The following is a 26,865-nucleotide window of genomic DNA, read 5'->3' on the forward strand; positions in this document are numbered from 1 at the left end:
TTTATTACAAGGCTAACAAAGACTATGCAATTTAACACATTGAAATATTATGCAATGAACATTGCTACGAAAAAGTGTTTTTGGCCACCATTAATGATACAACTATTACAACCTGTTCATTGAATAAAAACTTTTACTTCACAAATATTTTGATTTTTTTTAATCTTGGAATTTTAGTAATAAAATTTAGTTTTGACTTAACAACAATAACAGATTCGATGATGCACCACGTGGTTAATGACTGGTATTTGGTAAATATTGGGTATACAAACACATTTTTATTCGTCAATAATGATAAGGGTTAAGTGTTATTCAAATATAATGAATAATTGCATAAACAATATTTTGAGATTAAAATTCACAGAACTGGGAATAAAATAAAACTCGAGGTTCGTTTCTAGTACAGATTTTCCATATAAATGGACATTGTAAGTAGTGAGTAGTTTAGTTGACAGATGCAATATTATTTAGCAAAATCCGACTGAATAAAAATGACAATGCATTTTTTCGGTTTCCTCGCCGTGTTGGGATTAACATCTTGTGTGGCTGTGAGCGCAGAAGAGGTCACCAACTTTAAGATGTGTCGAAGTAAGTCCAACGTCACATAACCGTGGTTTACCCTGTCGGATTTCCAGCCAGTTGTTGGCTAGTTATACGACATCTTATGATCTAAAATTTTTAGAAACGAAATGCTCAATATCGAACTTAAACATTGACCCGTGTCCTCAAGCTCTCGAAGGCAAAGCGTGCGAAGTACCTATTGGAATCAACGCAACTATATCTTTCAACTATATTACTAGTAAGTAAATAAAAAATGTCGTTTGCGTCAATTACAATGACGTTTTATTTTTTTTTAAATATATTCTTAATTAACATAAATCGACATTCTGTAGTCATATTAAGGTTGTCTTAGAATTATATCGAAAGATAAGTCAGTTAAAAATAAAAATATAGTTGTATAAATATGGTTTTTAGCAATTATATTGCATAAGTTAGTCAGTTATAATAATAACCAATCAAATTAACATTTATTTATATCTACCCATCGTCTCATGTTTTTTTTTTTTGCCTCCCTAAATTTAACAGGATGAAACAAACTTAACCCGTTCTATTTTTGTGTTATTTCTTCACGTGAATAGCAATCGCGTACTTGTGTAAGTATTATAATTTATTCGTTATTGATTTAGATTGCAGTTTTTACTGATTCTAGATTTTAGTTCTTTTAATCATACATGTTTAAGTTTTATTAATTCATTCCAGAAGCTACCTAAACATTTTTTAGCCAAACGTAAAACTTTCAAATAACAGATAATAAAAGTATCTACTGTCTAGCTTTCAGAAATTAGGATTATCCAGATTTTTGACGGCAAATCCGGTTTTTGGAATTTAATTTCTTCTATCCAAGTTAAATAATAAAGTTATTGATTAGACAAACTTTGTAAAATCTTCTTATGTAGTATATATCACTGCGGGTATTATCATAGCTTAGTTTTAATTCTGGGTCAAGTATCCAATACTTAATCTAGTTATCAACAGAATAGCAAGTACAATTAGCAACTGATTAATATCTTTATTTAAGTAAATAGTCTCCATTACCTTATATTGTTTAAAAAAAAATATTTTATAAATCTTAATTCATTTGTACATTCTTTTGTCCTTCATCGTACTTTTTTTCCTCGAAATAAAAAAAAAAGTTTTTATTATATCTACTGTTAATAAAACACTTGAGAATGGCACAAGATAGGACAATAATTCAAATAAAAATTATCTTTGTTAAAAATGAACACAGAATAAAATATATTTTAATTTTTACTTATATTTAATTTTTTTTTAATATCTACTTAAAAAAAACACTCACGACGAATAATACACAAAGGTATGTGAATAATTAAAATTAAAATTTATCTTTGTAAAATTATAAGTAGAATTTAAATAATATTGATGTATTCTTTTTCTTGTGATTTTATTATGACACAATATTTAAAAAAAATAATTTAACATTTGGTTAAAAAGTGTTATTTTTGGTTATTCACGAAAGCTATGCTGAAGTATCATGATAACATGTAACGTTTACACAAATAAATGACAAATCTTTAATTTGTAATTTAGAGTGTTTCTAAGTAAATCATATCTATTAATAGTTCGCGAATGTTTGTCCATTGACGGGTATTAAACTTTAAGTGCTCTTTGAGATATATCCGTTCTTCTAATCAGTTAGGTAAAAAGTATTGCTGAGCTGCTGTATTTAAAATGAAAAACAACGAACTTGCTAAGACAAATTTATATGTAAACTTTGATTACCTTACATACATGATTGGAGAAATACATGTTATTGATAATAACAGCTTATTCTCAATTATTGATTTATATATAGTTGGTTTACAATACACAACATTTGAGATATATTCGTTTTTGCTGACAATACCGAAATAAAAACAATAAAAGTTTTTTTTTTAGAACTGACTAATAACATCTAACAATAAACTCAACTTATCGTTTTTCGATTTATAAAAAAATATAACAATAGTAACTTCTTTGTATTTTTGTCTAAACCAACATATTTCAATATCACCAAACATAAACTTTGTACAGTATACTTGCTGACGACTTGAAACGTTTTGTAAGAGTCAGTTCTGTTGATGATTGCAAACGATTGAATGATGAAGATCTTGACGCAATTGTTATATGGTCTTCGACCATGCGATTGTCACTCAATACTTAAAAATGAAGTTCTATGTCGTTTTATAGATCTTATCGTCCGATTGTTGTTTTTTTTTAATTTGCAATTGTCCTCACTATTGTGACGTTGTGCACGGTTAAAACGTTGGACATTTTTTTTTTCAAACTATGTTACAGAATTCAGTTCGATGGCTCCAAAAAGTCAGATCTACGCTGTAATGGGATTCATAGATATGGCATTTCCAGGCATGGATCCGGACGCGTGCCTTTACATGCAACAATGTCCATTACAAAAGTCGGTGGAGGGATTCTATTACTATAATTTTTTTACAGAAGACTCGTACCCGAAAGATTCATACATTTTGAAAGTGAAAATTTGGGACGGCGACAAACGCGCAAGCAAAAAAAACGAATGCTGCTTTACATTTAAAGCGAATTTAGTTTGATACAAAATGCGTTTACCTGTACAAATGGTACAAACTACATAGACTTCCCCGTTTATTATGTATACATAAAACATATTAAATCGATAATCATTTTTTAAATTATAATTAATTCTATAAATTATTATACACGTGTATATGACTGCCACGGTATTTCAACAATTTATGTTGTATTTATACAATAGGTATGTAATTAGAATTTAATTACAAATTAAAAATATTTGTGCGTTAAAATTAAAAATTAAAGAACATAAGTACATCTTAACTATTTTTCTCTACTATAAGTCTAACATTTTTTCTACTAAAAGGATAGTAGTATTTTCTGGATTATTACAGTCCGTGGACCGTGAGATTACGGTTATTTTTTCGGATTATAACATTCCGTTTAATTATTTTCCGGCGTTTTATGGCACATCTAAATGATGATAGAATATGTTATATTAAAGTTGTAAGAACTATCTACAAAAAATAAAAATATATTAATAAGGAAGATGTAAACGAAATTAAGGCGTCATAGCTAGACAATTTCTATGCGTTGTTACATTTTTGTTCATTGTTCTACTGAAACTAGATTTGGTTAATTTGATGTTGTTGAGAACATTTTTTTATTGATTTTCTATCTTGACAGCTTTTGAAGCCAGACGTTTTATGTCAATATTTAATAAAATCTAGTAAAGCAACAATCTGTGTTATTATATCTAATAATAATTAGTCCGCATCTTTTTTATAACCTGATTAATGTAATATTTCAAGTAATCACTTATCACAAAAAAATAAATTTGAAATTTGATTTTTATTACAAGGCTAACAAAGACTATGAAACTTAACACATTGATATATTATGGAATAGAACAATGCTACGAAAAAGTGTTTTTGGTAACAAATATTTTGATTATTTTTAATCTTGAACTTAATCATTCACCCGTGTCCTCAAGCTCTTGAAGGCAAAGCGTGCGAAGTACCTATTGGAATCAACGCAACTATATCTTTTTTACTGTGGAACACAACCGGAAAAATATATTTTGTATTCACAACGTTTAAACTAGAAATGAATAATAAATTCAATAATTTAAGGGGCCAAATATTATGAAATATTAAAATATTAGTCAGAAACTTGATAAGTTTACTAGCCACCTTACATACATAAAAATGTATCCCGTGGTGTTGCGGACTCGTACGCAAGCTGTTAAAATATAATATGTAATACCTATGTGAAAACTTAAATAGAGCCTTGCAAACATTCTCCATATTCTTTTTAGTAGTTTTTTAACATGTCCTTGAATTGTAATCATTTATATTTTTGTAATGTAACCGTTGGGCTTTTAGCCCGTACTCATTAAAATAAATAAATAAATAAATATACTTATAATTGTTTTTAAACGACATTATTCATCGCTCGTATATCGAATGCCACGTGATGTGCTATACACACATTATCAGTATAATTGGTACTTCATTGACCCTGGAAAATAGGTAAAATTAATTATAATATATACACACTGAAGGCATCGAACGATACTTACCCGTTTGACATTCGATAGGTTTAGGTTGCAGACTTATAGTTTTGTGCACGATTAAATCGTTGGACATTTTTTCCAAACTATGTTACAGAATTCAGTTCGATGGCTCCAAAAACTAAAATCTGCGCTGTAATGGGATTAGTGGACATGGCATATCCCGGCATGGATCCGGACGCGTGCCTTTACATGCAAGAATGTCCATTACAAAAGTCGGTGGAGGGATTCTATTACTATAATCTTATGACAGAAGACTCGTACCCGAAAGATACTTACACTTTGAAAGTGAAAATTTGGAACGGCGACAAACGCTCAAGCAGTAGAGACGAATGTTGCTTTAAATTTAATATGAAATTAGTTTGATACAAAATACATTTACGTGTACCATTTATTGGCCACACAAAAATAATTATTATCCAATTGCTGTAATCATGTGCTATTATGCTCGTGTATGGCTGCCATCGTATTTCGTTTATAATTGTAATGCTTTTTGTGCGTTACTTTATATCTTGAGTAGTTCAACTCAATATTACAATATTATCAGTATTGGTATTTATGTAATAGGTATGTGATTGTGATTAGAATTTAAATAAAAATATAAAATAATTAATGAAATAACATATTATGTTCATCTATAGTTTTTATTCCGTAATCATTTTAATATTTTTACTATTAAATCCCCGCAAGCAAACCAAAAAATATTAATAAGGAAAGGGTAAACGAAATTAAGGCGTCATAGATTGGCAATAATTATTCGTTGTTACGTTTTCGTTTACTATTCTACTGAAAGTAAGTTTGTTTAATTTGATCTTGTTAAGGGGACGTCGCACCTCAACATAATAGCACCAAAATAGTACTTTTGTATTTCAATTGGTATGAAGTCAGGGACAATGCACGCAGAGATATAATTTATAAATTGTTTGAAAGATGAGAACTATGCTTTGTTGGAATTGGATTTTAATTTTAAGATATATACATTTGAATAATTAAAAAAATGTCCTTTCTTTATGCCATATTGTTCCATGTCCAAACCAACTATCGAAAATTTGTTTCCAACAAAAACATAGAAAGAGTTCTCAACTACAACATTTATAGTTGGGTTTTTTTACTCTAAACCCACCCAAGAAACCGTGTTTTTGGAATTAGAAAACTATGTTTAGACGAAGAAAATATTTTACATCGATGACAAAGATGCTGCGATAGTCAGAAAAATATGTAAATTAACTGTCTAAAAAAAAATTCTTATTACTAATCTAATAATTATAAATTACAATAAATTTACAATTTAAGCTTTAATTGAGATTTTGCAAAAAAATTGCCTATACCCAACTCCTTAATAAATAGCGGTACGACGTCCCCTTACGAACATTATTTTTATTCGTTCTTTTATCTTGACGGCATTGACCATTGACTACAATTATCATGACCCTAGAAGTCTGACGTTTACTGTGCAGATTTTGATAAATCGAAGGAAGTATTAATCTGTTTGATTATATCTCATAATAACTAGGCGGCGTCTTTTTTATGACCTGACCACCGTAATATTTTAAACAATCACTTACTACTGATAAAGAATTAATTTGAAATTTGATATTTATTACAAGGCCAACATACTAGGTGAGTGCCTTTATAATTAAAATACTTTGAAACTTAAACCGCTGAAAAAATATGCAATGTTCTAATGCAAAAAAAACAGCTCATTCTGACAGCGTTGAGCATTGACTACAATTTAATGTTTTTAATGCTACAAAGAAGTGTATTTTACAAGTATTTTTGGTCACCGTTAGATATAACTATTACCATCTATCCATTAGACAGATTAACGTTAAAAGCTTCCACTCAACAAATGGTTTGATTATTTTTTATCGTGGAATTTTGTTTTTATACAGGGTCCGGCAGTGAAACGGGATGATTTCAATACTTAATTACTATTTAATGAATGAATAAATTTTAATTTTAATTTTAATAAATATAAAGTATAAGAGTTACAATTTTATATTCAATACAAAAAAATACTATTTTGTATGTACTACGTTTGCCAAATGTACTACTAAAATAAAGTCAGTTTTGAGTTAACAAAAATAACAGATCCAATAATTTACCACGTGGTTAATGACTTTTGAATGTATTAAGTATACAAAGACGATTTGATTGTCAACAGTGATAAGTGTTATTCAAATATAATGCGTAAACAATTTTTTGAGATTTAACTTTTAATGAAAAATACTTTTTTTTTTAAATTTATACTTTTAAAATATAATCTTTTTTTTAAATAAATAGGTACCTAGTAGTAGTGAATGACGAGTATATAAGAATAGTACATACTTGAGGGTTAAGTATGCTCTAAAGTACTCGTATATGTGATTATATAAGTGTCGATAATATTTTAATACTGGTGAGTCGTTTCAAGTACAGATTTTCGACGAACACTCAATATATAAATGAACATTGTAAGTAGTGAGTAGCTCAGTTGGCAAAGACAATACTATTAAGCATAACTCGAATAGAATTAAAATCACAATGCATTTTTTCGGTTTCCTCGCCGTGTTGGGATTAACAGCTTGTGTAGCTGTGAGCGCAGAAGAGGTCACCAACTTTAAGATGTGTCGAAGTAAGTCAAACGTCACATAACCGTGGTTTACCCTGTCGGATTTCCAGTCAGTTGTTGGCTAGTTATACGACATCTTATGAATTATTATTTTTAGAAACAAAATGCACAATATCAAACTTAAACATTGACCCGTGCCCTCAAGCCCTTGAAGACAAACCGTGCGAAATACCTGTTGGATCTAACGCAACTATATTCTTCAACTATATTACTGGTAAGTAAATAAAATAAGTTATTTGCGTCAGTAATTAATTGTCACAATGACGTTTTATTTTTTAATATATTACTAATTAACATAAATCAACATTCTGTATCATAAGGTTATCTTAGAATTATATTAGAAGGTAAGCCGACGTAAACAGCTTAAGTAGGGATATCAAATAAATTGTAAACAAACTTAGAGTTGGTTTTATAAAAATGTTAAAACTTTAAGTAAATAAGTAAACTGGGATGACTTGCCGAAACTTAAACATTAGCAATTTGTATTAGGTAACAATGGCTTTTAAATAACAATTATAATTGGCAATTATTATTATTTATACTTAGTATTATATCATTTTAAAGCCGCAGTGGCTTTTGTGAACTTCCGGATTCTGGGTTAATTAGGATCCTAATAACATACATACATTTTCAGTTTAATTTAAAATGTACAGATAACAGCAAACGAAACGTACACACACCTTTATCTACTTACTATAATCACTGCGTGTATTATCATTGTTTAGTTTTTTTTCTAGCTCAAGTATCGAATATTTAATCTAGTTTCCAACAAAATAGCAAACACTACTAGTAAACCGCTTAATATATTTTTCAAGTAGATAGTCTCCAGTATCTATTATTGGTTAAAAAAAAAACAATTTAAATCTTAATTCTTTTGTACACAGTTATTTCACTGTCAATAAAACACTTAAGAATGACACAACATAGGTCAATAATACAAATTAAAAATTATCTTTGTAAAAATCAAAGTAGAATTATTGAAAAAATATTGATGTATTCTTTTTATTGATGTTACATGATAACACTATAAATTTTAAAAAATAATTGAACGTGCGGTTAAAAAGCTTTATTTTTGTTTATTAACAAAAGCCATACACCGTATCATGATAACTCATCATTAATGTTTGTCCATTGTTGCGTATTGAACTTAAGGGCTCTTTGTGATATATTCAATAATTTCAATCAGCTAAAAAGTATTGCTAAGCTGTTAACAATAAAAAAACAATGAATTTGCAAAGTCTAATTTAAATGTAAACTTTGGTTACCTCACTTGGTTGCAAAAGTCTTTTGTTAAAAAATGATTGTTTTACCTAATTTTTATAGTTTAGTAGATTATTACTGACTATGCGTTTAATTTAAACTAAGTGTTGATTTTAAATCCGAATTGTGCACGATAGGTATGTGTACTATAATGATTGGGATTGATTAGGCAACCTAACCTTGATAGATAAAACTACACAATAGCGTTTAGATAGGCAACCGTTTCGCGAGTTGCGCCATGCCTTGTAGGATTTAGTTAAGTGAAAAAACAACCGAAAACTTTCCCGGGTGTTACCGAGAAACATATAACTTTCTTAGGTATGATTTTGTACATTTTAGTACATAGTGAATGTTACACAAACAGAAGACGTAGTCGTCTTCATTTAGTCGTCACATCATCGTCGTCACAATCATTACTAACAGTATAATACTGGAGTTAATAAAAAACCTCGTGAAAAGTGAAATTGTTTCATTGTTGTTGATGATAACAGCTTATCATCAGTTATTGATTTGTACTTTTGGCTGTATAGTGTATAATGACATTTAAACGCATAGGGCGATGCCTGTACAATACACATCAGATACATACCATATGAGTTGTTGCTAATAGTTTTTATATTAGAACTCGAATCGTTGGCCGATTTATATAATAATATTATAATAGTAATATTGGTCGTGCGTGCATTTTTATCTAGAAAAATATTCACTATCACCGTACAGTAAAACCTTAGTGCAGTATATTTATAATTTTGTTTAAACGGCATTATTCGTGGCTCGTATGGGGCACGTGGTGTGGTCGACACACATTATTAGTATAATTGACTTGGCAAAAAAAGGTAAAATCATTTATTATACCTGGTTGTGAATTGTAATACCCGTTTGACATTCGATAGGTTTAGGGTGCGCAGACTTGTAGTGTATGTGTTGTTCATCGTTAATGCGATTTTCGTTCAAACTATGTTTCAGAATTCAGTTCAATGGCTCCAAAAAGTCAGATCTACGCTGTAATGGGATTCATAGATGTGGCATTTCCAGGCATGGATTCGGACGCGTGCCTTTACATGGAAGAATGTCCATTACAAAAGTCGGTGGAGGGATTCTATTATTATAATATTTTAACACAATCTTCGTACCCGAAAGATTCATACACTACGAAACTGAAAATTTGGAATGGCGACAAACACGCAAGCAAAAAAGACGAATGCTGCTTTAAATTTAACATGAAATTAGTTTGATACAAAATAAATATACCATATTTTTATTGACCACAATACACATATACTTTATATTATGTGCAATATAAAGTATATTATACTATATTATATTTAATTATTATCCAACATTGCTGTAATCATGTGCTATTAAAACGCCTGAGTGTTTAATTTCTACTTGACTAACTTAACGCATATTTGCTTAACACACCAATGCGGCGAACAATCAAATTTTAAACGGTCGACATTATAATTTACTTGTATTTGTTTGAATTTGTTGTACCAATTGTTTTAACCACTTACTACAATATTATGCCCAATTGAGCGATAATCTTCTTAATGAAACATATTTTGTAATCCGTTCGATAGATTTTCTAAGAGTGACAACAATGATCGTTTTTCATTAACCATTCGTCAAATTTGTCTATCCTAATTAATAGTTCCTTTACGTTTCCCTCGAGAGAACGCCTATACGTTTGTAAGTAAATACCGTGGTCACCCAGATAGGGTTTTATGGTCTTTTATGCTATAATGGTGAAAGCGTGATAGCCACCTGAAATCGTTGAATGATACTGAATAATAAATACTGTTATCAACTCTGTAAAAAGTTTTCGGTTGTTTTTTTAAATTAAACATTTTTATAAACAAAATTTTTAATACATAAATCCGAAAAATCAGCTCTTCTCTAATTGCGCCTATGTAACTGAACTATGTCGATCAAATCCGATAGTAATTATTAACTACATATAAAGGATTGCATTTCCTTAGGAAAACCTATTAAATTTTCCGCACAATTACTCAAAGTAAAAAGATAACAGCTATACAGTTATACATGAGAATATAACCACCGCTATCTAGCTACATCGATAGCCTTTGGGTACTGTGGGTTATCGCCTATTAATGAGTCCAGCTGCGTACCATTGTTTCGTTGAGTCTCAGTACACTACGAACGACCATCGGCCAACCTTTAAAATGGTTTATTCCGTCCTTTTTGTCTTGGCATTTGTATCATACCATAATGTTGTCAACGCCGAAGAAATTAGTTTTAAAATGTGCCCAAGTAAAAGTGAGTAAGCCAATTAATTAAGTGTAATGTTTACTAGAACGTTCTGCTCTGTTTAGACCCAAGATGTAAAATTACCAAAGTGAACATTGACCCATGTCCTGAAGCGCTGGAAAACAGACCTTGCGAAGTTCCCCTGGGAATAACGGCATCTATAACGCTTAACTATATTCCTGGTAAGTACATATACCTAGTAATTAAGTCAATAACTTCAACAATACCGACTGCTTGTAGTACTTTGTAAATGTATTGCAATAAAAGATATTTACTTTTTGTTTTCAAACGTAGTGTCTAGTCACATTTTCTGCTTGGTTTTTTTGTGGAGAATTTAATAATAATTTTAAAAACACTCACAATGTAGTAATTGCAGGGAAAATGAATAAGATACAATTTTCGCTAAATATGTTTTATTTAAAATTGTTTCATACTTAATTGTCGTACAAGACGTTTACTATAGTCCCCGTTCGTCCCTATCGACCTAACCCGTTTTTTCAATGCTATTTGAACCAAATTAATATGTGTATGACCTAATCTAATAGGTCATACACATATAATAGTAAAACCAGTAACATGAGAAAAACAAATTCAAATTTCTACATACGGTTTTATTGTTTTGGTAATTTGCATTAAGAAACGATCCACTGAGTTGGAAAAATTACAATATAAAGGGTACAGGGAAAAAACCAGCTAAGTCACTTTTTAAAAATGGCAATTTTTATTATAAAATTCGTTTTGATACAAAACGAATCTGTTGTTTACTTTTAAGCACGATTTTAAACAAAAATATACAATATTTTTAAAAGTTTTAAGTATTTCTTTAACATTTTAAAACATATTTTAGCATTACTTAAACATGTTTTTCTTAGATTAGAAAAAAGTGACTTTGCAGGTTTTTTCCCTGTACCCTTCATATATTGATTAATTAAATAATAAATTACTGCAATATTCTATTAGGCAGAATATCTAGTATGTTGCATATTTTTTAATCAGTGGTTATAAATTGTTTTAACCTCTAATCGCGCAAAATAAACTATCTACTCGAACGCGTGGAATTTTTTTAATTAAAATTTTCATTATCATCCGCAGTCAGATTATGGTAGCCGGTAGGCGATTTATTATAAGAAATTATGTTGAAATTAAGTATATATATATATATGCATTGATTGAGTGTGTTTACAGAATTATCAGAGTATTATTAGTTACAGTAATAGTATATTACAATAATATATGTTTTGTATATTATTATTTATTTTCGATTTGTCTTATTGTCCTCGGACAATAAGACATCGGGATTTAATGTTTTTCAATTACCAATGCGCACTCGAATGCTATATTGCTCGAAAGAAAAGCTGAAATAACTGACACAGTTTTCATTGAATTGGCATTTCAATAGAAAACATACTTTGTGTTAATTAATAGCGTACGAATGTAGTACCTATGGCCAACATAATAGCCTTGCGTGCCTCTGCTGTATACCGACTACAAAACAATATTGTCAACTCCCCGGATGTTACACTGTGGAACGCAACGCGGATTCGATACCGCCGTGGCCTTTTGGACCGTTTATTTACCGAGTAAAAAAAAATTTTTTTTTTTTTTAATATTCGCTCGATTATGTACGGTTTAATGGCCAAAAAAAAAAACCATACTTACAGATGCATATTATTGTCTTACGATTAAGTACGACGTTTAGTACAACCCACGAATGTCGTTCGCTTTCAATGAACGGTATTGTCTTCTTATATAATTTCGGGCTGTAAATCCGTCGAGTCATGCGGGTAAATGGATGTGTTATTATTGTTGAGGATGTTCCTACTTTCGACCGTGTGTTATGAGGTTAGTTTGTGTATAATAATAACAATATAATACAACAACCTTTTTTTTTTTCTTCTTTTTTTCACTTTGACATCTCAATTATTACTATTTTGGTACCACCTGCGTGTTTGTACGGGGATATGCATGCCAAATATTTGCTCGCTAATTTCGTTTTTCATTCGTCCCCAGGCTTAATGACTTTTACAGTTGTTGTTTTTCTTGCTGCCAGTGCTAAATTTTAGACGGATTTCAAATTCTACTTATAATATATGTCATTGTTTTCAACGCCATCATATCTTTATTATAATAATTGCGCGTAATACAGGAAGCTAAAACACGATTGCTGATGATTTGATAACAAACGAAAAATAATACAATACAAAAATTTTTGTATTTCATCCGCGTTCAACGGTCACAAGGTCTATGACAGTTATAGGGGGTCCGGAGGGGGGGGGTGTCTAAGATCTTTGGAGCCTCCTTGGATTGCTGTCCAAAGGATTTGTTTAACTTTTTAAAAAAAAATTGTTTTCTATTAAAATTTCAGATTTCAATTCGACGGTGCCAAAAACAAGACTTTATTCCGTCAAATCGATATTAGACATTCCGTTTCTAGGAATGGACACAAACGCATGCTTGTACACGGCTTGTCCCGTGCGAAGTGGCGTGCCGTCAAGGTACACGTTTCAGCTGCACGTATCCACTTTGTACCCGAGGAACAGTTATCTGGTCAAACTAAGACTGTGGGATGACGACAGCAGGGCTTCCGAAGACGACGAATGCTGTATGACTTTTGATCTTGCACTCGTGTAAACGCTACGCAAAGTCTGACACTAATTTTAGTTACAAAAATATACTCCATTAAAAATTATACCAAATTATAGTATGTAAATATAATACCTTATGACAACACTACAGTGGTAGTAGTACTCTTTGTTCCATACGATAAGTATACCTACCTACCGTTCGGGCCAGCGCCTTGCTATGATATTTTGGAAATGTTAGATTTGTTGTCATAATAACAGTAAATATTAACATCATTAAGACTTAACATTGATTGACCTCATACCACTTGACCTTTATACGATTTACCACCATTCAGAACTGTTGAATTGGTAAAATATAATATCATAGTAGTAAATAGTTTACCATTATCGTACCGATGAATAATTATGTGTATAAATAAAATGTAATACTCATTAATCGTTTATTGAAGAATATAACTAATTAATTATCTTATATAAGACAATACTAAGTATTGTCAAGTCTTGTCAACAATAATATTTTAACAAAAAATACAAATTATATCATTGTAATGAATGTTTATTTTATAATATAATATAGTATGCATGGTTGAATTTAGTTGTATTATTTTTGTAGTCTGGAAATGACGTTGAGTTATATTTTATTACTCCTAGCAAGTCATTTTATTCTATTTTATAAAATAAAATATGTATACATTTTTTATTGTTTCTACAAACCTATTTGACCTACGTGGATATGCCTGTATCTCGACAACCCACGTTTAGATAACATTTTAAAAATTATGTAAGAGGTCAGATCAAAAAATCAGAAAAAACAACAAAAAAAACGATTAGGTTCACACTTTCAAATCAATTTGTATAGAGTTATAAATATTCTGTGTAGCCAATTAGGTCAATTGTATTTTTTTTTTATTGTTATGTTAAAATATTTGTAACGACGTTAATCGTGATAAAGGTGCAAACAATATTGTAATTAAATATATAAATAAAAGTATTTCTAAAATTAATAAGGTATCAAAAAAAAACTGATATGATCTTCGCAATTTAACATTTATTATGAAAACATTCGTAACATAAACAACAAAATTAATCAATTAAAAGCTCAAATTCCTCCATTTATAAATACGACGTTATTATTTTTGGCTAACATCAGAATTAGATTTAAACGACTATTTAACTTATCGCTTCGATAGGAGCAGCCACACCAGCTGCATTATCAAGATGTGATGGGGTTTTAAGAGCTATTCGCAATAAAATAATTTCTGTTCATAATAATATCGTTGAAATTTGAAATGTTATTTGTACTTGTAAAACTATACGATATTTATTGCTGGAAAATGTGCGCAAACTATTTTGATGTTGTTGAATTTTCATTCGACAAAATATTATATCCTACTGCTATAATTTTTTCGTTTGGAGACTTCATCGCAATTCATTCTAATATATTCTTATTCGCAGACGATGCAAAAATATTCAAGAAAATCAAGAATCTAAAAGATACAGAAGGTTTACAAATTGATTTGAATAATATCCAAGACTGGTGTACTAAAGACAACACTATTATCGCTGGACATAAATAAATATATCAATTTATCTTTTTCGCTAAGAAAAAAATCCCATCATAGTAAACTATTATTTAGATGATCTAGAAATACAAAGGTCAGACACTGTAAATGATCTTGGTGTTCATTTTAATACAAATTTATCTTTTAAAAACAATATATTTATACAACTAGGCTTATTAAAGTGTACATGTAGTGATTTTCAAGACGAGACTTCCTTAAAATTATTATATTGCTTATTGGTTCGCTCACAATTACACCACGGTTGTCTTACTCTAACTCTTCAGGTCAGCTTCAAAAGTTATCTACAATTCAAAATAATTTCCTAAGGTTTTTTTTTCATTTAAATTCCGCCTATTACTCGTAGATTCTAATCATAAATAAATTATCACACCTATGCTCACTGATGTCATCTATACTACAATGTTAATTATATTATAATATATCCTACTCGAATAATTGTAAAAAACACGTTATCTCTTAAATTTGTTTCTTGATAAATTCTGAAATTGTATATTCTTTTTCCCTGTATTATTTCATACGTTATATCATTATATTGTAATATTTTTTAAATACTTACACCACATGTCACTCTACCATACCTATATAATATTATGTTATATCATATTTTATTTTATTTACCGTAAACTGAACATATTATTATATTGTAAATTGAAATACATTTCCGTCATTAAAGTTTATTACTATAATAATTACGCTGAAATAAATAAATCCACCAACATTATTGGTTATTTCTATAAGAAAATATAATTACATTTACAATTGCCACCAGGCTAAACCATCTTGAATAACATAATATTATTTGTTTATCAGGTAATCGTTATTTATTACCTATAATGTTATGCATGTAGGCCTATACACAAAACACTTTAATTGTTATGTGGTTTTTTTTTAACTTTTGGCGAATCGGTATGGGTTTTTAAAATTTTTTTTTTTATATAATTTCATTCCGGTACAGACGAAAGCACAAAGCGCCCAAATCTAAGATCATATAAGCGAGCGAACGACGGTTCCCCGACGATGCACGTAAATAAAGGTGTGTGTGATACAGGAGATGCACTATGGCGGCGGCAAACTGTTTTTGCGCACAATAATCGCCTCGTGAAACAATTGATTTTTAACGGTCCGGAAAGAGAAAAGTTTAATGATCCTTTGAGCGTCGCCCCGGGCGTCCAAAACGCGACATAATAACAACGATTAATTAAAAATCGCTGACGAACGGTGTGCGGCGCATATTTGGGTCGTTGTATATAAGGTGACTTTATCTGCCGGATGATTGTCAGACGTTTGCGCGAAGTGTACGGTCGAGCACCGACGCTCTTCAAAACATGAATAACATGAAAATTATTGATAACAACAACAAAAATAATAACATGTGTTTCCGTGCAATTTGCCTGCTGACGGCACTGGCCGCGTGCTCCGTGTGTTCCGCGGCCGCCGTCAAGTTGGACGACTTGAGAACCGAAAAGAGTAAGTACCTACTGTGAGTAACACTAACGCTGCCACCACCATCACCACCTTCTTCTTGTCGACTCGTTTACCCGGTAATAAACAATGTTGTCCGCTTTCGAAACGGTCAATTTCCGTAAATAATTGCCATATGAATTTTTTTCCTCTTTCCCGAACCCCCCCCCCCCCATCCCGTTCACCTGCTGCTGCGTAGAAATGTGTATAAAGTTTTTTTTTAAGTCTGGTTTTGTCTGGAAAGGCGATCTCGCGGACGGTCCTTCCGGCTTAAACAAACAAGAACACGCTATAATTTCAGACCTGTTATATCAGAATATATTTAAACCAGATATACTGAGTAAACCCAACAACGTAGCCTCGGCACGAGCCACGTCCAGACCGGCTTCCGACGGTGTGCCGATGGCTAAGCACGTCATCAACAACAGCAACAAGCCGGCGCCTTTGTCTGACGAAGAATCGTTGAAGACCCGGGCAGTCGTAGCCGACGTGAGCGGCACCAAAAGCGCGTCCGAAAAACGAATAGAAAAATGCAAAGAGAAATGTCCGGCCAACGTCAAAGACTGTTGTCGAAGCGCCATCCAAGGTAAGGACAAAACATACAAGGTGTAGGTGGAGACGTTGCCGTCGAACAGATAAATGTAGATAAACAAATTTCGAATATTATTTATTTGTTCAAAGTCTAATATTACAGTTAAGCGTACAACAATAATGATTGACGTACTTAAGAAAATTGATTACAAACAAAATAACACACTTATATTAATACATGAACAGAATATAAAACAAAAGTTTGATTCTTTTTAGTAAAAGTAAATATAATTTTGTTTTTTGACCGATGACAGGCCATAATTAAAATCTAAAATCTCGATAAAAACCGAATTTACAAAAATCTAATTCAAGTAACTACCTATGCCTGTTTAAGCTTAAAATTGACTATTTTTTTTTTATTTACCCAGACAAACCAATTTCATGTAAAAAAAAATCCGGGTTGGCTCTGATCGTAGTAAAAAAAAAAATCGCAAAATAACATTAGATTTAAAATTTTACATTTCAATTTTTTTTTTTTTAAAGAATTATTGTTCAACGCGACAATGAACGTTACGCATTAAGATTATTTTTTCCTGTGCATTATAATTACAGCTTTTCTGTTTGAATGTAGAAAAAAGTTGTCATAACGCCACCGACGACCCCGTGTCGTATTTCGTCAACCCGAGCTTCCCTAACGAGGATTGGGATTCGTCTTTCTGCGACTTCCGCGTGGACATCAAGAACAGAAACGTTTGTCAGTTGAGGTAAGTTCGAGAAATTCCAAGTGTCTTTCACGCGATGGGTACACCATACCGTACTACTTTTGGGTTTAATTGCTCCCGCAGGCTGGATCTGGAAGAATTTTCTCTCAGGGGCCCGCACAAGTACTTGGGCAGCTGTCGCCAAGACCGGTTAATCGTATCCACCACCTTACCGAACGGTATCGGCATATCCGAATTGTGCGGAAACAACAGCGGCCAACACTGTGAGCGACACAATCATATTTTAAATACATACCGCACCTCCTCTTAGTTCATAATCTTAGAGTTACTGTTTCAACTTGTTCTGTATTTCTCGTTCTGCACAGTGTATTTCCCCGTGGACCCGAAGGCCGGAGGATCGTCCGTATCGTTGATGATGATGACGTCACAGTCGTCTAGATACGTGTGGAAAGTGCGAATAACCCAAATCGACTGTCTCGCAGACCCCCAAGCTGTCGGTAAGAGAATACCAGATAATATATAATGACAATATTGCTCCAAGGTTGTCCAAAAACAACTTCTTCTGTGTACAATCGTTCCGACCGTTTTGGTTTTTTTGGACAGCCGGCTAGTATTTAAAGACGCCGATAAAGACCGCATTATAATATTATTATTAAGATTAAACGACACACACGCGATACGTGGTCTCGTTGATACTGTACTTTGTAAAGAACAGCCGATATAGGTCGATGCCAATAATATAATATGCGTATAGGTACGCAACAATAATAGACATATTGTATATAATAATAATTCGGTATTCGTATTGATGACGGTATGAATGAAGAGAAAGAGATAAATACAATTTAAAAAAAACCGACCCACATTAATCGATCCGGATGCGTGTTCGACGGCGTTATTCTCCTTTAGAAATGATAAAAAAATTTTAAAAATTCTATAACTATTACCGTCGTTCTCGCGCGTTGCTCGTTTACATCAATCAACCGCCGCCGAGTCGCGGTGCTGTAAATTATCTTTTGTCCGACTGTTGTTTCTAAACCCAATTCCTCGCATTTGTTAGCGCCTACCGGATGTCTGCAGTATCACACCAGCCTCAGCGGCACCATACAGAGCTTCAACTACGCGGGTGGCATGTACCAGTCGGGTCTAGATTATGCGATATGCATTAAACGATCGGTGAACACTTGCCGGGTCGAATTTCAGCAGGTCGCCGGCTCCACGTTTGGTATAAACTCGCTCGAAGGTAGGCGCACACACACACAACACGGAAGTATACAACAGCCGTTACACGTTATTATTGTTTTCCGCCATACAGGGTCGTCCCTCGAAGAGGGAATCGGTCGAGCTGGAGAGGTCAGCTGCGACCTGGTCACCCACGATTACCTGCACATAGCCGGCGGTATGTTGGACATAGGGGAGGAAATCCTGGCCGCCACCGGCAACGTGGAAGTGTATACTCCCACGGCCGAGAAATTTTGCGGTCGCAGTCTCTCCGGGCTGGCCATACAAGAGTTTGCGGAAAAAATCAAAGTCAACGATCCGTTGGGAGCCCAAGACAACAACACCATCGCCACTCCGGTCACGAGTAAGTCAGACAATAATATACTGTTACACCTAGTCAGTTACCTACCGTACCGAGACCAAAGTAAATTTCAACTACTGTAAGCTCTGTTTCTCAAGTGTCGCCCTTAACAATAACTGTAATGTAAATAATATAGCAGAAAACAACCCTTGATGCTGTTTTCTTAAACTATTATAAAAACGGTAAACGTGTATTTTAAAATAATTGTAACAAAACTGTATTTCGTTTTTGTACTCGACAGCTTATGCGTCCGGACCAATTGTCGTTCGATTCCACACGGACAGTGTTACCGTGAGAGAACGAGATATCGGATTCTCAATAGCATATCAACAACTTGGCACAGGATGCAACAAGAACAAAATCAGACGGTGATTTCGAGTTCCTTCCTCATGTCACGTGTGTGTTCAACATATCATACATACTATTTAACATCGTGCATATCAAAACAATTCAAGAAGAAAAAAAAAACCATTAATTTATTTATTATTTTCCTCGTGTATATTATTAAACTATTATTATGCAAACACGAGTTTATTCATTTATTTTTTGAAAAATTCACTTTTTGTGTGTTACACTCATCATCAAATAAATAAGTCAAAACGTTAAATATTCGATTTTACCGGTAGTTGCTATAATACAAAAACTAGACCTGGATCGATTTGGACCAAGTGTTATGCTCCTAAGCTTACAACACCACTTGTATAAAAAACGGTTCAAAGTAGGTACGAGTAGTAGATTGCTCTAACCTTACCCTAAGTGACAGTTAATAAGAGAAAGGTACAAACTGACTGAAGTATGACACTGAAAATAGAATTTAAACAAAATTGTAAAAGATTTCCGCAAAAAATCACAGGTAATATCCAGAAATCAAGAAATTGTGTTTTTTTTCATATAGACAACAATTAAACCTATTTAAAGCGACTTAACTTGACGGATGAATAGAAAATTATAAAACAACGGACGAATTATTGAAAAAATCTTTGTATAGTAAGCAGTTGACGTTTAAAAAATAGTTAAATAAATTGTTTTTACATTTTAAGATGATGTTTGTTAATTTTATAATAACGTGTTTTTTTTTAATTTTTTTACTATAAAGCCAATTATTAGAAGCCTAACGCATAATAAAATAAATCGTAAATTAGTCTGAACAAAAACAATCTACACACATTTATCATATTTGTATAGTATTCTGATTTCTGAACAAATACACATTTTTAAAAGACCTTATAATATTTATAGTTACTGGGTTATAGAAAAATATATATTCATTGTATTTTACAATACAGTGGAAAAAGGTTTTAACGAAATTCACGAGGAAAACAAATATTGTTTGTTGTCGCTTGTTATTTTTTTTTATTTTTTTTATTGCTGATAGTTTTTTTTTACCTGACTTTTTTAATGGTAATACATTATTTCGGCTGTAGTTATACCTGGTATAAAGTACCTATAAATGAATTATGCTTATAGCGATTTAATTTCACAGCAAGTTCAGTCTACTGTGCTAAGTAAATTATAACATTAGTTTGTAGCTGAAATAGATTTAAAAAGTGCTGCAATACAAGCACAATACGAACTATGTATATTAAAAAAGAAAATTATTGTAGCCCGTAGGTATCTATTCGTTTTATTTTAGGTAAAACAGTATAATATTCAGTATATTGTTCAAGTTTTTTTTAAGTTAATTAACTAATATACCGTACACATGTTTTTAACAAGTATCGAGTAATAGTAGTGTTTTTGACGCAAGTAGAAAACATGGATATCACCGCAGTGGTTGAACCAGCATAAAAAAACACCTGTGTTTACTAACATTGTAAAGAAGACAGCACAACCATTGGCGTTCATATGCTAACGCCACCGCATAATCTAGCACATAATGCTTAAGCTCACACAAACTTCTCGGTTTGCCTTAAGTATACTACCCATATGGGTTATGCGTTTTGTAAGATTCTTTTACGGCTCTATACTGTTATCGATAAGACGTTAACGGTTTGCAAAACAGTCGCTCTGTAATTCTTTTGGTTGTGCTATCTGTTGTGGAAGAAATATAGCAAATTATGAATACACACATCATCATAATGTTGTCCGTGATCGTTTGTACGACGTGTCCTCCTCCGGCCACGATTAAGTACAGAGAGATTATAACGCGTCAGGTAAGCTTGTGATCAATGCGTAAATCATTTTTAATCTCCTAAGAAACGTCAACGTGACGACGGCCAACTCTGCAAGATACATAGTTAATTATTATTTCCATTCATCTTACAGAAAGCGGCGCATAACTTTTTGACGTTATTAAGAAAAATGACGACCACGTTCCAGAAAAAGGTAAAAGTGTCCATAACAGCTAACCGCGACAAGGAATCTCTGGACGGCCACGACCACGAAGAAAGCGACGAATTCTTTTCCCACGAACATTCGATCGACGACGATGTGCGCATGTATTTCATAAACAAGTGAGTGGTGTTTTTTAAAAAACCTACAAAAATACTTAACGTTAACGTGTAGGTACGTGTCTATTTGTTAATAATTTACCGACTCGGTTCCCTGTAAGAAAATATCCGACGCCCAAACCGATATCGGCCGCCAACTTCCGCGAAGTCATACAAAGCGACGTCGCGGACTTACCGCTCAAAGTACTCATAAACGGATGGAGTTCGGACAACAGACTTTTCTATCAAACTCTGATCCCAGGTTAGCGCAAGTCGACCGAGAGGAGTTGCCGATTTCATTGCTATTTTTAACTGTTGCCAGCCTACATAAACCCTTCCGCGCTACTCAAAGTCAACGTATTGCTGGTGGATTGGACGGCTCTGGACCGCGAAAACAACTATCCCAAATCGTCGTTAATAACGGCCGTGGTCGGTCAAAAAGTGGCCGCCATGCTCGGCACTCTGGTGAAAAACCGAGTGATTCAGTCCCAACACATTCACCTGATCGGATACAGCATGGGTGCTCATGTAGCGGCTACCGTAGGGGAAAAACTAAAGACGGGCCTAGGAGCGCCCACCGTCGGTCGAATCACAGGTGGGTACCTACTACGACTACTAAGTATATCCTCGTTAGTCATTACCGTATTGCTCTATGTAGTTCAAGCTCTAAATCGAGATTTTTGTGAAACAGGCCGAGCGGAGTCCGCTCTTAAACCCCATTGTCCTTCTCACTCGCTTAGGTTGGGTATTAACAGCGTGTTTGGATTATGATACATATATACTTACTTACTGACTATACTTGCTTAACTTGTTTCGCATGTGCTTCACGCAGGACTCGATCCTGTGTACCCGTGTGTGGAAGGTTCAGTGGTGGACAAATGCTTGGACAAGTCACATGGCGTTTTTGTCGACGTCATACACACTTTCACCACGCACGAATTCGGCAGACCGCCCGTTGGAACGGTAGACTTTTACCTGAAAATCGATTCCGACTTGAGAACCAAAACGACCAGATCAAACCGTAAGTGTCATTGAATTATTGAAAAAAAACCCAATTTTAAGAGTACCAGACCCGAAATTAGGACGGGGGGTGTGAACGGGTTACTGCGGTTAGGCTTTGAGTACAAGAACGTTCGCAGATCGATATACAGATCTGTATTTAAGTGTAGACAAAGTCAACGGAAATTAAGATTGTACCTACCATCATAAAAGTTGAGACTCGACAAATGTATAATCCTGTCCATTCTACGAGTTAACCAAAAATTAAAAAACTATTTTATTTTGTGGTAGTTGTTTTACTATTAAACCGGTTATTACCCAATCGACTTTTTTCCTAACTGTTCTTATGTGTTTTAAGTGTTGGAAACGAATGAACTGAAAACAGTAGAATTATTTTCGGAATCCATAAAAAATATCAAAGTCGTGCAATGTTGCAATTGGGAAGATTTTTCTTTGAGCTCGTGCAACGATAACAAAGTCATCGTGATGGGTGAACACGCAAATGAAGAGTAAGCCTATTAAAACTCTCTCATACACCAATAATTAATATAGTCAATAATACAGTTGATAATTACTATCAACTATAAAAAACAATACATAAAACAGCGATTCGAAACTAATTTAATTAAGTTGATGTAATAATTATTTTAGATATCGTGGAAAGTTTTACTGTCATTTACCTACAAAAGCTTCGGCGAAAGTAGAAATGTAAGAATGAAAACAATTATTGAAGAATTGAAATTATTTAAGTACATACTACATTGGTCTTATTCTTTGATAACAATTACAAAACTCACACTAAATGCTATTATTTTATATTAAAATTTCAGAGATAAAAAGGAAACGGGTCAAATTTAAGTGTTACTAAATTACGTCAATGATTTATTTTCATAAAAACAAAAAAAAAAACATTTTGTAAAATTGTAAAGTCATATTATTGTACTTGACATATTTGATGTTTATTTACATAAGAAAATATACAATAACAATACAACTTATAGCGGTTTTGACATATAAGGTCCATCCAGCTCGTAACCGAGCTTCCTATAATAGTTTCTAGTACCGACTCCTGAAAAATAAAAATAAACGTAGTTGTTTAGAAACACAATTCATTTTAACAACCGACAAAAAATTGTATTTAAACTATAAATTACAATTTTTACATCATGTAACGGTCGAATAATTATTAACTATGACATGGTTAAACTTGTATTTGTGACTGAATAGTGCATTAAAAATTTAGCTGATCGATGGCAACAATCAAGAATTAAAAACATACATGATGTTTTTATTTAACAATAATAATAACAATGGTACAAACCTGATATAACAGCTATTTTGGTAGATTTGTGTTCGTGAAGAGCAATGCGTTCGGCTTCTTCCATCAACAACATACCGAATCCCTGATGTTGGAATTTGGTAGGGTCCCTCGATCGTACCGGAACGACGCTGCCGTACACGTGGAGCTCTCTGATGATTGAAACTTTTCCTTGCAACTCAGGCCTACATAATAATCAATGTGTCAATAAGAAAATATAAATTTTCGTATCAGTTAACAAGTACAATACCTGAATGAGTTTGTACATTTTCGTAATCGCAATAATCCGATTAAAATATCTTGTTCTGGGTCCTCGTACGACAAAAACGTCTCCCATCCATTATTTGCGACGTAATCTCTTCGTATGAGTTCTATCTAAAAGTTAAAATAACCAACACAAATTATATTAGAGATTCATTGTTCCAAATAAAAGGAATTAAGAATAATTACTACAAATTACGGTTAAACCAAACGTGTAATTCAACATGTAACGTTATAAGTGACGACACGTCTTATTACGAGTGGTTTATAACACAAGTTAATCTGACTACACATATATGTGTTTAACACATACTTCGTAAGGTCGAACTTTATTGTGTATTTCTTGAATGCCGACTTCTCTCGTTCGGACATCGCGGCATTGTAAATTCAGGTCTTTCATACGAGCTAAGGCTAATTCACGTAAATTACCGTGTTCTACACCAGATCTGAAAGTTATAAAAAAAATTTAAGACAAAAGAATAGTAAATTTTGTTGACTCGGCGATTGTAGTTGTAAATGTAACAATATAAATTAAATATAGACTCACGTAACTAATGGCATTGGGATATCTCTTTGCACACGATAAACCCGCGTCCACGGAGGTATGAGACTCAAAATGTGCGCAATCAAGTCGACTAGTTCGGACGGCGAGTAGCTTCGATATCGTCCAGTTCGCCACAGTTCATACAGCCCAGTACCTCTCATGACGAGAGTAGGGTAAATTTTTAAACCGTCAACCCGAAAATCGGGGTTTTCAAAAAATTCCTTAAAACATATTTGTAAAAAGTATAAAATAAAATGTCATATATTTTTAAAAAAAAACTCAATCCAAACGCCAACCTTAAATTGTTGAAAATCTCTTTCTAAATCGACATTGGGCAAATCGGGCATCATATGCGATACTACTTTGAAACCACAATCTTTCGCTAAATTGAATGTTTCACACACAGCTTTAACCGTGTGACCTCTATTAGTATCACGAGCGACATCTTCGAAAACAGACTGAACACCAATCTCCAATCGCGTACAACCGTAATTTAACATGTCGCTCAAATGACGATTCAAACAATAATCTGGTCGTGTTTCTATAGTAATCCCGATGCATTTTACGTTGCTCCTCTCTGAATACCTGTAAAGAAATTAGTTCAGTAAATTTCTACTTACTTTTTATAAACAAGATGTGATAAAAACATCCGAAATTACTTGACTGCTTCTTGAACATTGGAGCTTGTATGGCCTGACAGAGCGTCATGCAAATTTCTAATGAAATAATCACGGTAGTCTTCGGGTAAACTCATAAAAGTTCCTCCCATTACGATGAATTCCACTTTGTCTACATTGTGTCCTAATTGTTTCAGCTGAAAAAAATTAACAATAATTATTATCAAGTTCCATAATATATAATGTAAAAAAATTAAAAGAGTTGACATCGAGAGAAAAGGTAGTATAACAATTTATGTAATGTCAATTCAAGTTAAACAAACATTATGCAACCATATAATTGTGTACTAAATGTTTTGTTTCTATATCTGCGATTGAATGATTTAAAATGATAATGAATGTTTAAACTAGGTTAATAAATAATTCAAAAATACTAATCTATATGAAAACGTTTACCTACCTGTTCAACTCTGTGACGAGTCTGAACATACGGATTGTAATGCGCTCGTATGGCTCTCATCGAAGTTGGTTCATAACCAGTATATGATTGAGTTGAGTATTCAAAATCAGAATCGGGACCTCCAGGACAGTAAACACAAATATTACCAGTCATATTGATATGAGGACATCGGTGAGGTTTACACATCACTGCAACAATGGCTACCTACAATATGAATTAATCGTAAATATTAATTACATAATATATTCAAATCTACACCCACCCCACTAGCAGTTCGAACTGGTTTCGCCTTAAGTTTGGGATACAATAGTTTTTTAGCATCATTAGGAACGGCCGATATGATATCCACCAATCGGGGAGACGACTTTAAACCGTATTTTGAAGATATTTGGGTTTTTAATTTGTTTAGATTAACATCCCGATTTTCTTTTTGTGCAGTTAACAACTTTTGGATGATTTCTGCTACGGTTGCCATCATCCGTTCCTCATGGTTCATCTTGGAAATGTTTTCTAAAACATAAAATAATCAACGTTTACATAATATGTGTTTTTCCCATACCAAAAAAAAATAGTAACAACTAAATAACATTAAATTTTAATTTAGAAAAAATAAATAAATAAGAAAACTGCACGATTGGTATATTATTTCAATTAAAATTTAAAAAAATAATTGTTAGATTATCGTAAATAATTTAGAAGGTTTCTCGTGACGATATTGTTGTGATATTTAAATTGGAAACTTAAATTCTTAATACCACACATTACCTTCGGCTATTTCGTTCATTTTTGAAAACTGGTAATCTACTTCTTCACCTAACAGTGGCACTCAATTTAAACAACATCAAATAAACCTTAAAAGGCCAGTACTTAATAAATAAAAACTTGGGTATATTTAATATATCTAACTATATTATAAGTTATAACTATATTAAATAGTAAATACACAATTATCATTGACTTGGGAATCACCACGTGAATAACAACATTTATATTGATAT

At 32.6% G+C, this 26,865-nt stretch overlaps 6 protein-coding genes across 10 annotated transcripts in view; 4 read left to right on the forward strand and 2 right to left on the reverse strand.

Annotated features, from left to right (window-relative positions):
• Positions 1-16,791, reverse strand: part of LOC126834968 (echinoderm microtubule-associated protein-like 2) — a 62,532-nt gene extending 45,741 nt beyond the window's left edge. Inside the window, exon 1 of the mRNA XM_050567224.1 lies at positions 16,787-16,791. The gene's annotated coding sequence lies outside the window, so the exon portion shown is untranslated. The remainder of the gene's footprint in view (positions 1-16,786) is intronic.
• Positions 477-9,991, forward strand: LOC126834973 (MD-2-related lipid-recognition protein-like). Of its 2 annotated transcripts, none has more exons than XM_050567233.1 (3): positions 477-588; positions 7,345-7,461; positions 9,474-9,991. In XM_050567233.1, exons 1-3 carry the CDS (start codon positions 492-494, stop codon positions 9,740-9,742), a joined length of 483 nt encoding a protein of 160 aa, XP_050423190.1. In that variant the 5' UTR covers positions 477-491; the 3' UTR covers positions 9,743-9,991. The 2 variants fall into 2 exon arrangements, with proteins under 2 accessions (XP_050423190.1, XP_050423191.1); XM_050567234.1 differs by lacking the exon at positions 477-588 and adding an exon at positions 7,091-7,250.
• On the forward strand, positions 10,602-13,505 carry LOC126834971 (MD-2-related lipid-recognition protein-like). The gene is made up of 3 exons (XM_050567231.1): positions 10,602-10,784; positions 10,841-10,957; positions 13,141-13,505. Exons 1-3 carry the CDS (start codon positions 10,619-10,621, stop codon positions 13,404-13,406), a joined length of 549 nt encoding a protein of 182 aa, XP_050423188.1. The 5' UTR covers positions 10,602-10,618; the 3' UTR covers positions 13,407-13,505.
• LOC126834970 (uncharacterized) lies at positions 16,237-19,762 on the forward strand. 3 transcript variants are annotated; one of them, XM_050567228.1, is made up of 8 exons: positions 16,237-16,410; positions 16,649-16,990; positions 17,567-17,699; positions 17,781-17,920; positions 18,023-18,154; positions 18,718-18,900; positions 18,973-19,242; positions 19,481-19,762. In XM_050567228.1, the coding sequence occupies exons 1-8, from the start codon at positions 16,269-16,271 to the stop codon at positions 19,609-19,611; spliced, it is 1,473 nt and encodes a 490-aa protein (XP_050423185.1). In that variant the 5' UTR covers positions 16,237-16,268; the 3' UTR covers positions 19,612-19,762. The 3 variants fall into 3 exon arrangements, with proteins under 3 accessions (XP_050423185.1, XP_050423186.1, XP_050423187.1); XM_050567229.1 differs by having other exon boundaries at positions 16,706-16,990; positions 19,481-19,760; XM_050567230.1 differs by having other exon boundaries at positions 16,736-16,990; positions 19,481-19,759.
• A 1,368-nt stretch (positions 19,763-21,130) lies between these two features.
• LOC126834582 (hepatic triacylglycerol lipase-like) lies at positions 21,131-23,574 on the forward strand. Of its 2 annotated transcripts, none has more exons than XM_050566612.1 (8): positions 21,131-21,392; positions 21,505-21,692; positions 21,791-21,930; positions 21,991-22,263; positions 22,501-22,689; positions 23,026-23,176; positions 23,319-23,416; positions 23,498-23,574. In XM_050566612.1, exons 1-7 carry the CDS (start codon positions 21,297-21,299, stop codon positions 23,377-23,379), a joined length of 1,098 nt encoding a protein of 365 aa, XP_050422569.1. In that variant the 5' UTR covers positions 21,131-21,296; the 3' UTR covers positions 23,380-23,416; positions 23,498-23,574. The 2 variants fall into 2 exon arrangements, with proteins under 2 accessions (XP_050422569.1, XP_050422568.1); XM_050566611.1 differs by having other exon boundaries at positions 23,319-23,375; positions 23,498-23,565.
• Positions 23,575-23,601: 27 nt separating this feature from the next.
• On the reverse strand, positions 23,602-26,838 carry LOC126834581 (elongator complex protein 3). The gene is made up of 10 exons (XM_050566610.1): positions 26,633-26,838; positions 26,130-26,377; positions 25,868-26,071; positions 25,450-25,604; positions 25,087-25,375; positions 24,794-25,011; positions 24,560-24,692; positions 24,236-24,360; positions 23,989-24,170; positions 23,602-23,736 (listed from the first exon to the last, which is right to left on the reverse strand). The coding sequence occupies exons 1-10, from the start codon at positions 26,649-26,651 to the stop codon at positions 23,663-23,665; spliced, it is 1,647 nt and encodes a 548-aa protein (XP_050422567.1). The 5' UTR covers positions 26,652-26,838; the 3' UTR covers positions 23,602-23,662.
• Between the last annotated feature and the right edge of the window lie 27 nt (positions 26,839-26,865).

This window comes from Adelges cooleyi, unplaced genomic scaffold (assembly GCF_023614345.1).
Source record: "Adelges cooleyi isolate 19-005CV unplaced genomic scaffold, UGA_ACOO_1.1 ACOO_flye_CR_arks_rails_tigmint_CR_PRNA_21, whole genome shotgun sequence".
Classification (NCBI taxonomy): Eukaryota; Metazoa; Arthropoda; class Insecta; order Hemiptera; family Adelgidae; genus Adelges; species Adelges cooleyi.